The 15,023-nt window shown below is 40.4% G+C and overlaps 1 protein-coding gene across 3 annotated transcripts in view; it reads right to left on the reverse strand.

The window, feature by feature from the left end:
- Window positions 1–7,522, reverse strand: part of ZCCHC7 (zinc finger CCHC-type containing 7) — a 249,465-nt gene extending 241,943 nt beyond the window's left edge. Inside the window, exons 1-2 of one of the 3 annotated variants that reach the window (XM_041760890.1) lie at window positions 7,401–7,522; window positions 1,443–2,073 (exon numbers count right to left, since the gene is read on the reverse strand). In XM_041760890.1, coding sequence (XP_041616824.1) covers window positions 1,443–2,052 — 610 coding nt within the window. In that variant the 5' untranslated portion in view covers window positions 2,053–2,073; window positions 7,401–7,522. Of the gene's footprint in view, window positions 1–1,442; window positions 2,074–6,351; window positions 7,098–7,396 lie in introns of those variants that run through there. The other 2 variants (XM_041760891.1, XM_041760892.1) reach the window with 2 other exon arrangements.
- Window positions 7,523–15,023: the final 7,501 nt, after the last annotated feature.

Here is a 15,023-nt window from a genome sequence, read left to right on the forward strand (position 1 = left end):
TTAAACACACTTTCCAAACGCTAAGCTTCTAAGTATCCCCTGCACACTTCCACTCCTAATTCTGCTTTCATTTTCCCAAGAAAATCAAACACATCCTTATATATTCCCTCATCCTCAATCCATCTAAATTTATTCTTTCTTCTCTACCTCTATAAATATCTGAGAATTTAGAAGTTAATGGAGTGTCTCTTCCTAACTTTTAAGACAAATTCAGATATACACACCCAATCCCCTCTACTTGGCCCACTATCCCAATCATCAACCAGGTTTAATCTCACCTTCTTCAAAAGTTTTCCCCTCTACCTAAAAACATTATCAGATCTACCTTATTCTACTAAAACTTTACTTGATTCCACTTTATGTTCTAGCTACTACTCCATTTCTTTCCTTCTTTTTGCTGTCAATTTCTCAGGACTAACCTATGAAAGACTGAGCCAGCCACTTGTTTCTGTACAGATTTTGTTGAAATAGCCACCCCATTTCTTTAGATATTGTGGATGCTTTCAAAGTTAAGTAGTTAGGAAATCCTACGATCTGGAAACTTAAAGTTTGTATCCTAAAAAAAAATGTCTGTCAATCAATGGGGTTCCAAAGCATGACCTATATATTCAATGTCATCATTTCCTCTGAGAATAGGTAGGTACTACAAAAGGTTTTGGAGCACAGTAAAGGACCATGAGTAAAAGGGCATTTCAAGACTATTAGTTTAACAATAGTGTTGCAGGGAGATATAAAAGATCATTTAGAAAACTACTGCAAGAAACCAGGCATTAGGCATACAGGGAGAGAAACAAAAGGGACTTTTTAAGAAATAAGCACCAAGACTATGTGACAAAGAAGACAAAGTTTGCACCAAAATTTCAGTCCTTGATGATGTGGTTCTAAGAATTTGCATTTCCTCCTATAGTTTACTATAGACTTATAGCTCTTCAGACTTTCGTATCTTAGGGACTGTGGAGTTCCTAAAATTTCAATTTTAATTCCATATCCTCAGTTATCAGGCATTTCCCACATTTGCTACCAGGCTAACTCGTGGGTAAGCAAATCACTTAGGAAGAGGTGGTCCCGACAGACTTGGCCAAATGAAAGCACAGGACCAATGTCAGAGATGAATGGAGTACTCACCTGTGGTACCAAGCAGAGAGAGAGGGGACTAAGATTTCAGGTCCAGAACTGGCTCTAGCCAAACAGGAAGAAGCAGCTATGAATTTGTTTAGAGTAGAAGCAGAGTGTCTTTGATATTCTGACATACTCTTTCTGATGTTCAAACAGACCACCATTAGAGTAGCCACTGGTAAAAGTCTCATGAGAAACAAGCCAAAAAACAATACCAAAAGGTGAGGAATTAAATCGAGTAGACCCTATTGGTCTTTTCTCTAGGAAAAGCAGTCTTCCTTATTAAAGATGGTACAACTTTTCAAAATGGTCAATATGATACTAACCTTCATTTATAGAGTTTTCACATCCCACAAGATTGAGAAGGATATCATCATCTTTATCATCAACTTCACATCCCAGCAGCATCCAGTTTTCCACATTATCACTTTCTGAAATGGTGCTCTCTTCCTCTTCACTTGAACTGACCTCTATAATCATGACCTCTCGGATTGTACCTGGCGTCTCTTCAGGTTTAGGCTGCTCAATATTCCTCTTGCATTTCTTATCACTCAACTTATTAGAAGGAAGAGATGCAGGAGGACTTTGTGTCTTTTCTTTTGTTTGGACTCTAAAATTCTTTCTTTTGCATCTGTAAATACTATCTTCATCAGACAAAGTGATGACCTCTGACCCATCTGACAGCTGGATGACCTCACTATCTGAAAGGATAATTAAGTTCTTCTGATTTGGTTTACTACTGGGTGATTCAGAATTTCCAGAGTTCTTCTCTTCATGTTCTTCCTCTCTAATGATATTTTCAAGATCTTGGGCATAATGAACTTGGCTGTAGAGCTGAAACTCCACCTCACTATCAACACTCAGTTCACTAGATGACTCTTCACGATAAAGGTCATCCTCATACGCTTCTATGGTCTCATAACCACCAAACATCATGGAAAGTCAGTAACCTTGATGCTGTAAAAGAGAAAATAATAAAAACATATTTTAACAGCTCAGATCATGCTTGTTTAATGCATAACAATATCACCTTAGAGCTAACTTCTGTGAAGACCATCACTGTTCTCAATGACATATTAAAATAACTTTTTCTCTTATAATACCTTCTTTCTAGGATTTATAAATCCTGTTATGACCTACTCTAATAATATCCACCTCTCCCAAATAAAAATTACTATCAACAAATTGAGTTATAGTTATTAATGGAAATATCTTATTTTGCAGGTATGCTAGAAAGGAAGAACAGGTTGATCCACTACCTCAGAGACCATTTTTTTCTTTAAAATGTTAAAAAATTACAAGAATAGTTTAAGTCATTCTTATTATTACATCCATTCTTCATCTCTTCCCTGGTTCTGGTTCTGCATTTCATCTTTTCAGGTATACAATCTCACATAGGAATATCACTTCAACTTTTTTTTTTTTTTAAAGATTTAGTTATTTGAGAGTAAGTGGGAGCAACAGGGAGAGAGAATCTGAAGCAGACTCCCACTGAGCATGGAGCCAAATGTGGGGCTCAATCCCACGACCCTGAGATCATGAGCTGAGCCTAAATCAAGAGTTGGATGCGGGATGCCTGGGTGGCTCAGCAGTTGAGTGCCTGACTTCAGCCAAGGACGTGATCCTGGAATCCCAGGATCGAGTCCCACATCGGGCCCCCTGTGCAGAGCCTGCTTCTCTCTCTGCCTATGTCTCTGCCTCTCTCTCTCTCTCTCTCATATGAGTAAATAAATAAAATCTTAAAAAAAAAGAAAAAAAGAGTGGGATGTTTAACTGACTAAGCCACCCCAGGCACCACAATATTACTTCAACTTTGACTAAATTCACTACAGGAAACAATCATCATATTTACTGTTTCCGTGCAGATTTTTATTCTCAATTTAAAAATTAATCTCATGGCCTTTTTTATCCTTGACTAAAAGAACACATAAAAATATCTGATAAACCTTGGTTTACTTTTGTACTAGCAAAAAGATGTGTCTGAAAAACATACTAAGGACCTAAATAAAACTAAGGCAAAACGTCTAGCTATAGGAGCACTTTATTTTCCTATTGTGGGCATATTAAATCTTGCTCATCCTTCAACTCAGCTTAAACATCCCTTTTTCTGAGAAGCTTCCCTTGACCCACCATACTAAATTAAGTGTCCCTTTTATAGGCTTCCATAGTACTTTACATTTCAAAACACCACAGTTCTAATTACTAATTCAATGTAAATCTCTCACAAAAACATATCACAAACCCCAGGAAATCAGAAACTATATGCACTTTATTAAACAATAGATTCCCAAAGCCAAGCAGAGTAACTGGTATTTAGCAGGACTTCCATAAATGTCTGCTGAATTAATGAATAAATGAATAAATAAATAAACAAACATTTATTTGCTCTCCAGTCTTAATAAATCTAGTATGTGTCTAAATATGGACCTTATGGTGGGATGAATTTCACAGTTGTCTCCAACTATTCCAACTACTCTCATATCATCAACCAAAATACTACAAAGACATTTCAATTTAGTACTGATCAAAATGAGAGCTCTGGAAAAATAATTGATGTTTGTTCAAAAATCAGGGACAATCTAAAGAACAATAACAATGACAATTTATTCTTTCCACTTCCTTTTTAGCTATAAAAATAGAACTTAGAAACACCAGCTGTTCTTAAGTTTACCAATTCTCTCCCCAAAATGTCAGAGTGTTCTGATGGTAGTTTTGGTAATACAACCAGCTGACTCCAAGAACCAAATAAACAAGAGCCAAAATTGCACTACCATTATGCTGGAGGGGGTTTTTTTTGTTAACAGAAATAAAGAAATAAACTTTCGTCATATACCTTAAACTTAGTCTTTTATATCAGGTATGCCTCAATAAAGCTGAGAGTAAAAATGCTAATTAAGTTCTGAGTTAACAATACTGTATTGTATACTTGAAATCTGCCAAGAAAGGTCTTAAAATGTTCTCACTGGGGGAAAAAAAGGATGAATATATGAGGTGATGGATGTGTTAACTAATCTAAATGTGGTAGTCATTTCATATATCAAATCATGATGTTGTACACCTTAAACTTACACAATGGTATTTGTCAATTATATCTCGATGGGGGGGCGGGGAGAAACCAACTTTTAATGCCTTTTTCTTCTAAAAGCTACAATACACCTGTTCCCTTCTTGCAATGTCCTTTAAGTTGTTAGGCTGTTGTTGTCATACAAGTTAAATGTGGCTGTCTGAATGATAATGCTCATAGCATTTATCAGTTTATATTGAAATGTTAGCCTCAGAGGAATTCAAATAAAAGATGAATTCTTTCCTCTTTATTTAATAGGTAAATTAATTCTAAAAGAAGTCAAAGGAATTGTGCTTCCTTCAAAATCCTCACTGGATCCATACTGATAAAACATAAATAACATAATTCCAGTGCAGCACAGAAAAAAATTAAAAGAGCTAAATTACAGAGTTACATATTTGTACTACTCTTGGAGCCATCCCAAAGGAAAGGGATTAAGAGCCATGGCACACCTGTGAATGTATGCCAAAAATAAACTAAGAAATATAATAAAAACTGACTTTCTTGGGCCTAGGGGTTTATCTCTTTCCTTGAAATGTAGAAAAATGAATTTAACAATTTAGTCCCTATGGCCTTTAAGAGGATTTTGTACTTCTGTACTTGAAAATTGTGCTCAGCATAACTTGCTCTTTTCTTTACGTAGCTTATGTATGCCAGGGTTAAGGTTTGCCTGAGGCCATTTTGATTTTATGTTTATGTTACTACTTTAATTACATTCAAATGCATTTAATTTTTTTGAGTGTATACTCGCAGGACAAATATGAAGTTAATATATATGTCTTGAACTAGAAGACTTTCTCAGCTTTTTAATCATTATACACAATTCTCAAGCATATTTAACTAGATGAGGTCCCCGTGAGAGCCACAAAATTTTAAGTCTCACATAGACCTTTCTGATTATCTCACAAACTCCTCAATTTTCACATAAGGAAATTAAGGATCCAAAGAGATAAGGAAGCCTATCCAAGGTTATGCAGCTGATTAAGAACACAGGACAGATTCACATTACCCTGGTTCTCAGCCAAGTATTCACTAAGATTTTTTTTTAATTTGAAAATATTTTGAAAAAAAACAAACCTTCCTTCAAAGCTATATTTGCATTGGTTCTAACACCTTTACTTCAAAAACTTCTATTTAACTTCCTAGTGGAATATAGAAACTATGAAAGAGGCATTTTAATTGAAAGGAAAAGCATACATCTGAATTTGTCAGTTTCCTATCAAGAACCTTATCAGGTTGGTACTCAGAATATAGCAATCCCATGATTAAAAAAAAAAAAAAAAAAGATGGTTCCTATATAAGAACCTACAATACCAGATTGAGAATGAAATTTATCTATAAAATTAAAATGGCCTAACAAATACTAAACTGCAAAGCCTCTCACCATTCATAAGTGGGAGTAGCTTTTTCTCCTTCACTTAAAAATTTTAAACTACACAACTTATGGCTTATTTAAGCTTTCCCATTTTACTATACTATTTTTAAAGCCAATACTTATGCTCTAATAGTCTACCAACTGGTCATTCCAGACCTTTTGCTTATGCTTCCTTTCAAAGAACTTTCAGCCTCAATGTTTCTTCTTGAGGACACAGGTATGTATCTCAACATTTACATCAAATGTATAGCTTAATTTTAAGTCCAATGCTCACTGGAAACTGATTAATAAGACAGCTGATTTTCAACTTTAAATTTTGGCATACTTAGTGAGCTCTCCTGACAGTGACACATTTGAAACACCACTGAGTCTAGTAATAAAATCTCTGTCCATTCTGGGGCAGCCCGGGTGGCTCAGCGGTTTAGCGCCGCCTTCAGCCCAGGGCGTGATCCTGGGAACCCGGGATCGAGTCCCACGTCGGGCTCCCTGCATGGAGCCTGCTTCTCCCTCTGCTGGTGTCTCTGCCTCTCCTCTCTCTGTGTGTCTCTCGTGAATAAATAAGTAAAATCTTTAAAATAAAACAAAATCTTTGTCAGATCTTCACTATGAAGCAAATCTGACTGTGGCGGAGAATCCTAACGTGTGAGAAACACCACTCAAAAAAAGAAAAAAGGAAGCCAGAATACAAGATATTGGTGGGAGAAAATTATGCTAAATTTATTCAGACAAGTCCAGCTATTCTTGGTATACATAATCTTTGATGACAACGAATCCTATTTTAAAACACTTCCTTCACCTTCCTTAGCCCCTTCTTCCTTTTCCTACAGGGCACCTTAGCCTTGTGGCCACTTTATCCTCTTCACTTCACCCCTTCCAGAGTTCGCTCCCTCCTCTGATTATGGAAAACAGCAATCCTGAACTGTCTCCAAAGCGGAACGCTGTCTGGAATAGACACACAGCCCACTTGGAAGTCGCTGCATCGGACGGCCAAACTATTCAAAAACACAAAGTCAAGAGCTTTGCATGGGACCTGAATCCCTCAACTGCACGCTGTCGTTGGGAAACGGGCTCTGAGAAGCTTAATTTATCCATTGAGCCCTAAGATCTCCTGTGATCTGAAACAGAGGTAGACTCAGCCTCTGAGTCTAACAGGAGATTTCTAGAGTCCCCAGCGAGCCGGTGGAGCGGCGACTAGAGCAGAGGCCTGCGGATCCCCGGCCGGCGCTCCCACAGCACCTGCAGCTCTTCAGGTTGGAAGTTAACGGCGGGCTCACAGGAAGTGAGGGATAAAGCAAATCTTAGCGAACACAGTCCGAGTCTCCCTGTTTTACATGGGGGAAGGGGCACAGCTCCCTAAATTTGTCTGGCCCCACAGCTGTGGCTGCTGCTTCTGACAGCAGAGGCAGGAGTTGGGACCGTCTGGTCCTCACAGGCCGGGCTCCCTCAGAGCGGCAGGACCTCCGCGTTTAACGGGATGACCGGCTTCCCCCCCCCAAAAAAAAATAAAGGGGGGGGGGACTAGGGGAGGGGAGGTTTAACAGGCAGAAACGCCCCCCCCCCCCCCCCCCCCCCACTGAGGCCAGGGGCGTTCAGAGCTTTCGGACGCGCGACCTCGCCCTTGGCGGGGTGAGGAGAAGCGAACACCCCAGCCGGCCAGCCGAGCCGCGTGAGGTAGAATACGACTGAGGGGCCACAGCTGCACCCTGCCCGGAGTTGGGGGCAGAGCCGGGACGCGGAGGCCGGCCAGTGCACACGCGCTAGTTCCACACCCCAGCGGGAGCGACGGAGGGCGGGCAGGGGTCCCCCGGCCGCGGGCGGCTGGGGGTCCGTCACACACATACTCACTGCCGCGGCTGCGACCAGGAAGCACCAACCAGGAACCAAAACGCGTAGAGGGACGGGGAGGGGCGAGGACAAATGAGGTAAGGAAACCTCGTCCGCGCGGACCCGGGAGGAGGGAAGGCACTTCCGGGGAAAACACAGCTCCCGGGAGTCTTCTTCCGTCCCCGCCCACCCCGCGGGCCCTCTGTGCGCGTGCGTAATAACTGTTAACCCTTTCTCTTCCTCGCTGACTATCTCCTGGTTTGCCTTCTTTGCTTTGCTCCTTCGCCCTCATGACTTCTTTCAAAGATACGTAGGCTGCAGCTCTAATGGGGAACACTTGGTTTGGATCACTTGCACGCAGGAGATGCTAGTAAGTAGGCAAAACCAAGGGAGAGCTTGCACCCTTTCTGTGCCCACGAGGAAAACTACAATTCCCATGATGCCCCTGGGCGGGTTTCCGGATGGGCTCCGCCTCCTCCTCTCGACCTCTGGAGCACCCTTTTTGTGCCACGTGGCGTGGGAGGCGACCTGAGACCAAAGTAGGATGGAAGTGCTCGCTCAGGAGGGACCTTGCCCAGCTCACTGGGGCACCCCAGCGAGTGAGAAACCTCTCTGAGCCTGGCATCTAGCGTTAGGTGACCTTAGGCAGGTCCCTTCCACTTCTGGTTTGAAGTTGAATTTAGTTAGGACCGGGGCGATAATGGCTGTCTTTTCCTAGAATTCGAGGCAACAGATTTAACTCTTTGTGAACTTTGAAGAGCTGCTCTTTTTTTGTTTGTTGGTTTGGGGTTGTTTGTTTGTTTGTTTGTTTGTTTTTTAAGTAAGCTCTACTCTCAACCTGGGTCTTGAGCTCACGGGGAGATGAGTCACTTGCTTACCCGCCAGGCGCCCATGAAGAGCTGCCCTCTTGCAAAAGATTGAAGTTAACACTTGTCCTTTGGAAGCCTCCAGAGCAACAAGATTGTGTTGGAAGCCTCTGGCTTTTCTGTTCTTCTCACACCTCAATACTTAGTAATCCATCCGTACAACTTTACATAAGGACAAAGCACTTTGTCAGTTCATTGATCCTTGGCAACAATCCTGAAAGATAAGCTTGACTTTGGTTCTTTTTTTTTTTTTTCTTAAAGATTTTATTTATTTATTCATGAGACGCAGAGAGAGGTGGAGACATAAGCCGAGGGAGAAGCAGGCTCCGTGTGGGGAGCCGGATGCGGGACTCCATCCCAGGACCCCTGGGATCACGACCTGAGCCGAAGGCAGATGCTCAGCCACTGAGCCACCCAGGCTCCCCGACTTTGGCTCTTCTTGCCAACATTTTTTGAGCATCTGTTAAGTGGCAGTGTTAGCAACTGGATATAGTGGTGAATTTTTTTAAAGTCTCTGCCTTCCCTGAGTCTAGCTGGAAAAACAAAATACCATTTGGATATAGTCTAGAGGTATAGTCAGGGAAATAGTTAGAAATTTTAATTAAAAATTGGAGGAACCCTTTTGCAAAAGAGAAAACAGGGTCACAGAGGGGTGCCTGGCGGGAACAGTCAATTTAGCTTCGGACTCTTGGTTTCTGCTCAGGTGGTGCTCTCAGGAGATTGTGAGTGAGACGAAGCCTGTTTTGGGCTCAGCTCAGCAGGAGTCTACTTGAGAATCTCCCTTTCTCTCTGCCCCAACCCTCTGGTCCCACTCTTTGCTCTGTAGGAAGCCTGCTTCTCCCCCTGCTTGTGCTCTGTGTCAAATAAATAAATCTTAAAAAAGAAAGGGGTTTAGCATTGAAAATATATGAAGAACTTATAAAACTCAACATCCAAGGGATCCCTGGGTGGCTCAGCGGTTTTGCGCCTGCCTTCCACCCTGGGCGTGATCCTGGAGTCCCAGGATCGAGTCCCACATCAGGCTCCCTGCATGGAGCCTGCTTCTCCCTCTGCCTGTGTCTCTGCCTCTGTGTGTGTGTGTGTCTCTCATGGATAAATAAAGTCTTTAAAAAAATAAAAATAAATAAGAATAAAAGTCAACATCCAAAAAAACAAATAATCCAATTTAAAAAATGAGCAGAGGGTGCCTGGCTGGCTCAATAGAACATGTGACTCTTGATCTCAGAGTTTAGAGTTCAAGCCTCACATTGGATGTAGAGATTACTTAAAAAAATAAAATCTTTAAAAAAAATGCGTTAAGCTTTTATCAAGTGCAAGGCTTACTCTATAAAAGCATTATAAATAAACCTTTTAAATTTTAACAATCTGGGACGCCTGGGTGGCTCAGCAATTAGGTGTCCACCTTTGGCTCAGGGCATGATCCCAGGGTCTAAGGTGGAGTCCCACATCGGGCTTCCTGCGAGGAGCCTGCTTCTCCCTCTGCCTACGTTTCTGCCTCTCTCTCTCTGTCTCTTATGAATAAATAAATAAAATATTTAAAATAAAATAATAAATTTTAACAATCTTTTGAGCATGATTCTTATTTACTTATTTATTTATGTTTAAGTAATCTATACACCCAGTTTGGGGCTAGAACTCACAACCTCAAGATCAAAAGTCATACACTCTACTGAATGAGCTTGAGTTGATTTTTAATTCCTGTTTCACATAAAGGAAACAGATTCAGAAATTAAGTAACTTGCCCTAAGCCACAAGATTAGAAAATACTCCTAATTATTGTACCCAATCCTCCTATTATGACTCATGCATTCAACAGATTTACTACTTTCCCATGATCAAAATGCTTTAGTTACCCCCTTTAAGTTATGTCATAAAATCTGTAGTCCTGTGGATGGCATAAAGGGTACTTCATGAACTGACTTCTGCTTCCCTGTTCACCACCATGCTGCATCCTGGGCAGTTATCAGAAGACACTATGCTCTGCCACATCTGTACCTTTGCAGAAGGCATTCCCACTGCCTCCCTCTTCCCTTCTTTCTGTTTTCCTAATAGCCCCAACTTATCCTACTCTGCTCAAGCCCTGGGTCTTCAGGAAGACCTTTCAAGTCAGCCAGACAGAACAGACATTACTTGCCCTGGGCTATCCTCCACTTTGGATAAATGTCCATCAAGGCAATTGTATTGTTTACCTTGCAGTTGTCTCCCAGCTGGATTGTGGACTCCCTGAATGCAGAAGCCTTGACATTTTTATCTATCTTCACCAGCTAATATAGTACTTGGCAGACAACAAACACTCACTAAAGGTGTTAAAGAATTGAAAACAAATTAACTCTCCAGAGGCTCTAGGAAATCAAGAACTAGATGTGGGTCCACCGGAATCACATCAGTGGAGAAACCATGTCATGACCCCAGATAAGTGGAAGGCAGTGTGCTGCTCCATGACATTAAGACCGGTGATCAGTATAGGAGCACCCGGGTGGTTCGGTCAATTAAGTGTCTGCCTTCAGCTCAAATCACGAACCCAGAGTCCTGGGATCCAGCCCTATGTCAGACTCCCTGCTCAGTAGGGAGTCTGCTTTTCCTTCTCCCTCTGCGTCTCCCGACCTGTCCTCCTATCTCCCCACTCACGTGCTCACATGTACTCTCTCAAATAAATAAATAAAATGTTAAAAAAAAAAGATGGGTACAGAGATTTGTGATTAAGGAGAGTAGTGTATATATACACACCTTTTGCCTTTACATGGTGAGTTCTCATTTAGATGGTTTTTAGAAATCATGAGATCCAGTCTCCTATTGCAGTAATGAGGAAACTGAAGCCAAGAAAGGAAGAGACATGCCAAGAGTCGTCTAGCAGAGGCAGAACTATCTATAATCCAGGTCTCTGAGTCTCTTCCTAAGCCACACACACACACACACACACACACACAGTAGTTCTGTTTCCACCTCCCACGGTCTCTAGTCCACACTTCTTGAGATCATGTGTAGCAGTATGCAAAGTACCCTAAAGCTTCTCTTACAGAGAATGTTCCTAAGAGCCCATTTACTTGAAGGAAGCACCTGTTTTCCCCCAGGACCGTGCCAGTACTACATCAACAGTGAGCAGCTGTATGGGGGTGAGGGTCCAGGACAAAGCAGAAATCTGCTGCAGAGGGCAGACAAGATGGGGATATACTGTAGTAGGGTCTAAGTGAGTGTCACATATTACTCATCTTTACCCTTCTATTGCAGAGGGAGGAGATACCACCTTCCTTTTATTCCAGTTTATAGGTAATACCTAATACCTCTGAGAACTAATCATTCTGACCCCTTAACAATTGCCTTTAAAGTATTATTTATTTTAAAGTATTTTTAAAGTATTATTTAAATTTAAAGTATTATTCATTCATCGAGGCCCTTGCTTGCCACTTCAGATATACTGTCCTCTCTCCCAACCTCGAAATGACTCTGCGAGGGAAGTATTAACACATCTTACTAGTATGGAAATTGCAACATGGTAAAGTCATATGACTCATGCTAATTCACACAGCTGGGATTCAAACCCAACTCTGGTCTGAATCCAAAACCCATGTTCTTTTCTATGCCCAAAGCTGCCTTTCGAAACTCAACTCTTAAGGGTGGAGACTATGATGACCTACTGCTATCTTTACACCCAGTACCATTGAAAAGATCCTGGGGATTGCCCAATCTGTGGGCTGCAGTGTTGATGGCCACTACTCTCATGACATCATAGATGATTTCAGTCATGGGGCAGTAGAATGCTTAGCTAGTTAAAAACTAAAAGGAAAATATTTCAATAGGGGATCATTTGACAACCAAAAAAAGGGGTAGGGATACAAGGATACAACTATACTACTTTGTAAAAAGCTATACAGCTTTTGAAAGAATGAGATCTGTATATACTGACATAGCAGGATCTCCAGGACATACGGTTATGTGAAAAAAAAGGCAAACTGCAGAGCAATATATGTATTATATTTTGTTATATTTTTTAGGATGCATATGTGTCTGTGTATAGATATGTTGTATGTAAATGCATAGAGAAAATACTGGATGAGTACCAATCAATAACAGCAGTTATTGACCTCTGAGGTGGGGATTAGGGATGGGAGTGATGAAGAAGGACTTTCACTTAAAAAAAAAGTGAGATGTGATTCATTGAGAGCAGCACATCACTTCAGTGGTATTCCTAGCAAATTTCTTCCAAAAAATTACATAACCTGAATATACTCATGAGGAAACTATGAGACAAACACAAAGTAAGGGACATTCTACAAAATACCTACTCCACTCTTAAAAAATGTCAGTGTCATAAAACACAAAGACTAAGGAACTACTCCATGTTAAAAGAGAGTAAAAGAAACGTAGTCCCTAATAATGCAATGCATGGCCTATTCCTTTCCCATAAATGATGCTTTTGGGATAATTGGCAAACTCGAAATAGGTTTAGATGTGATGACAGTGCTGTATCAAAGCTATTTTCCTGGTTTTTATATTTATTTAAGAGTTATATAAGGGACTATAGTTTTTTTATGCTATATCCTGTGAAGTACTTTGAGTAAAAGGGCATCATATTGTGTCTAGTGGCGCCTGGATGGCTCAGTCAGTTATCTGCCTTCGGCTCAGGTCATGATCTTAGTGTCCTGGAAATGAGCCCTACCTCGGGTTCCCTGCTCCATGGGGAGTCTGCTTGTCCCTCTTCCTCTCCCTCTGCCCCTTCCCCCTGCGCATACACTGTCTCTCTCAAATAAATAAATAAACCTTTTAAAATTATTTTTTCTCTTTCCCTCTGCCACTCCCCTCTCCGAAGAAAAGGAGCATTGTGTCTGAAACTCATTTTTAAGGAGTTGAGAAAACAATTGGGTTAGGAGAAGGGAGAGGAAGAAAGAGAATAATCACACAAATGTAGTAAAAAGTTAATGTTTTACTAGGAATCTACGAAAAGATACATGAGCATTCTTTAAAGTACCTGGCAATTTTTCTCTAAATCCAAAATTATGTCAGAATATAAAATTAAAAGGAAAAATAAAAAGAATGTGTCAAGATTTTTCAGATAGAGAGGGCAGAGGAATCTTCTGGCAAAAGGAACAAGATTTAAAAAAAAAAAAAAAAGGAACAAGATAAGCAGAGGAAACTGACAAATGTGAGTCTTCTGTGCTGAGAAACACCAGTGGCAAAAAAAAAAAAAAAAAAAAAAGAAAGAAAGAAAGAAAAAAGAAACACCATTGGCTCTGAGTATCCAGGACATAGCACGGTGTGGGGAGAAAGGGAGACAGGAGGTTGATGAGCAGCTGGACCCACAAATGGACACATTTCACTGCTTCCCAGTCTTGGAAATGAAGATTTCAAGATTTCTTTATATTCAGCCTCAAGCCCTGCAAAAAATAATTTGAGTTCTTTGGCTGCTCAGTCATTTCGTTGGTGATTTCTCTTCATACCCTAGGAAAAAACCCTAGAATATTGATGGAAGGGGACATCTAGCACAATGCCCTCATTTGCAGAAGGGAAAGCTAAGGCCCCAAAATGAGAAGAAACTTGCAAGTTCCCAGCAAAACTTAGTGTTAACACTGGCTTCCAGTTCACAATCCATCATTCCTTCTGTCGCCCTTAAGTCTGGAAGGTTGAGGCAGAAATAGTCTGACAAGTGAAATGAGTGAATATTGCCCTTTAAAATTTGGGTGTTTTTCATTTGCCACAGATACAGACTTAATGTCTGTACAATTTTAAAATGTAATTGCAGACACTGTTGTCATTTAAAGCCATGTATTAGGACTGGTAAGGGATATTCAATTCAGGCTCCTAGTCTAAAGCAGCAATCAAGGTGATTCTCAGGAATTCTCAATGACATTGGTACCCATCTGGATTTGTTGAAAAGTTTAACATCCTTTTTTATTATTCATGATTTTGCAGTTCTTCAAATTGCAAGGTGATGGGGAGAGCATGCAATTTTCAGCCAGGCTATGAAATCATTCTTGAAAATTTAGACATTCATATAGATGGGTTTTAATTTTTTCTTAGAGACTGTTTTTCCTTATAAAATCATGAAATTTAAATATATATATACTATAAATTAAATTATATAAAGGATAATAGTCACATTACAATAAAATCCTAGGATATGGAGCTAGTATTTCAAGAACTCTATTCTCCTTTGTTATTATTCCTAGTTGGAATTGTATTCCTCAAGGCTTGGATCTAAGTGAGTATATAAGGACCAATGACTAGCAAAACCATTGAGATTCTAATTTATTTAAGAATCATTAGATTCCGTACAAGGATTCTCAAAGCATGTCATCCATAATGTGTTGAGAAGGTGCACACTCCAAAAGACATGCCTTTATTTTAAATGTCCTTAAGCCCTAAAACAACAGATTCTACTGCATGAAGGGAAACACGTACTCAGACAGGGACAGAGCTTACTTAGGTGTCATTCTATAAGGGATCAGCTTTCTTCACCTGCCCGCCCCAGATTCCAGAATCATGCTTGCAATTGTCAGTCTAAACATGTCTTTATAACAACATTAGCATAAACTATTTTATCAGGATTTTAGATTGACAACAGAAAAAATTAATTGAGAATAATCAAGATTACCCTATCAAATGAGTTATATACAGTGGACAAGAGTCATCTTAAGCACAATTATATCAAATAAATTATAGATGTTATGCTTTGTGTCTCAACCATTAATACCCATTGTTTCCTACTAAATTGGTGAAACCATTCACAATGTGGGGCTTCAGAGGACTGCCACTATTCTAGTAGAGTCCATATGTTCTTCTG

The sequence above is a fragment of the Vulpes lagopus genome, chromosome 7, assembly GCF_018345385.1.
Source record: "Vulpes lagopus strain Blue_001 chromosome 7, ASM1834538v1, whole genome shotgun sequence".
In the NCBI taxonomy this organism is placed as follows: Eukaryota; Metazoa; Chordata; class Mammalia; order Carnivora; family Canidae; genus Vulpes; species Vulpes lagopus.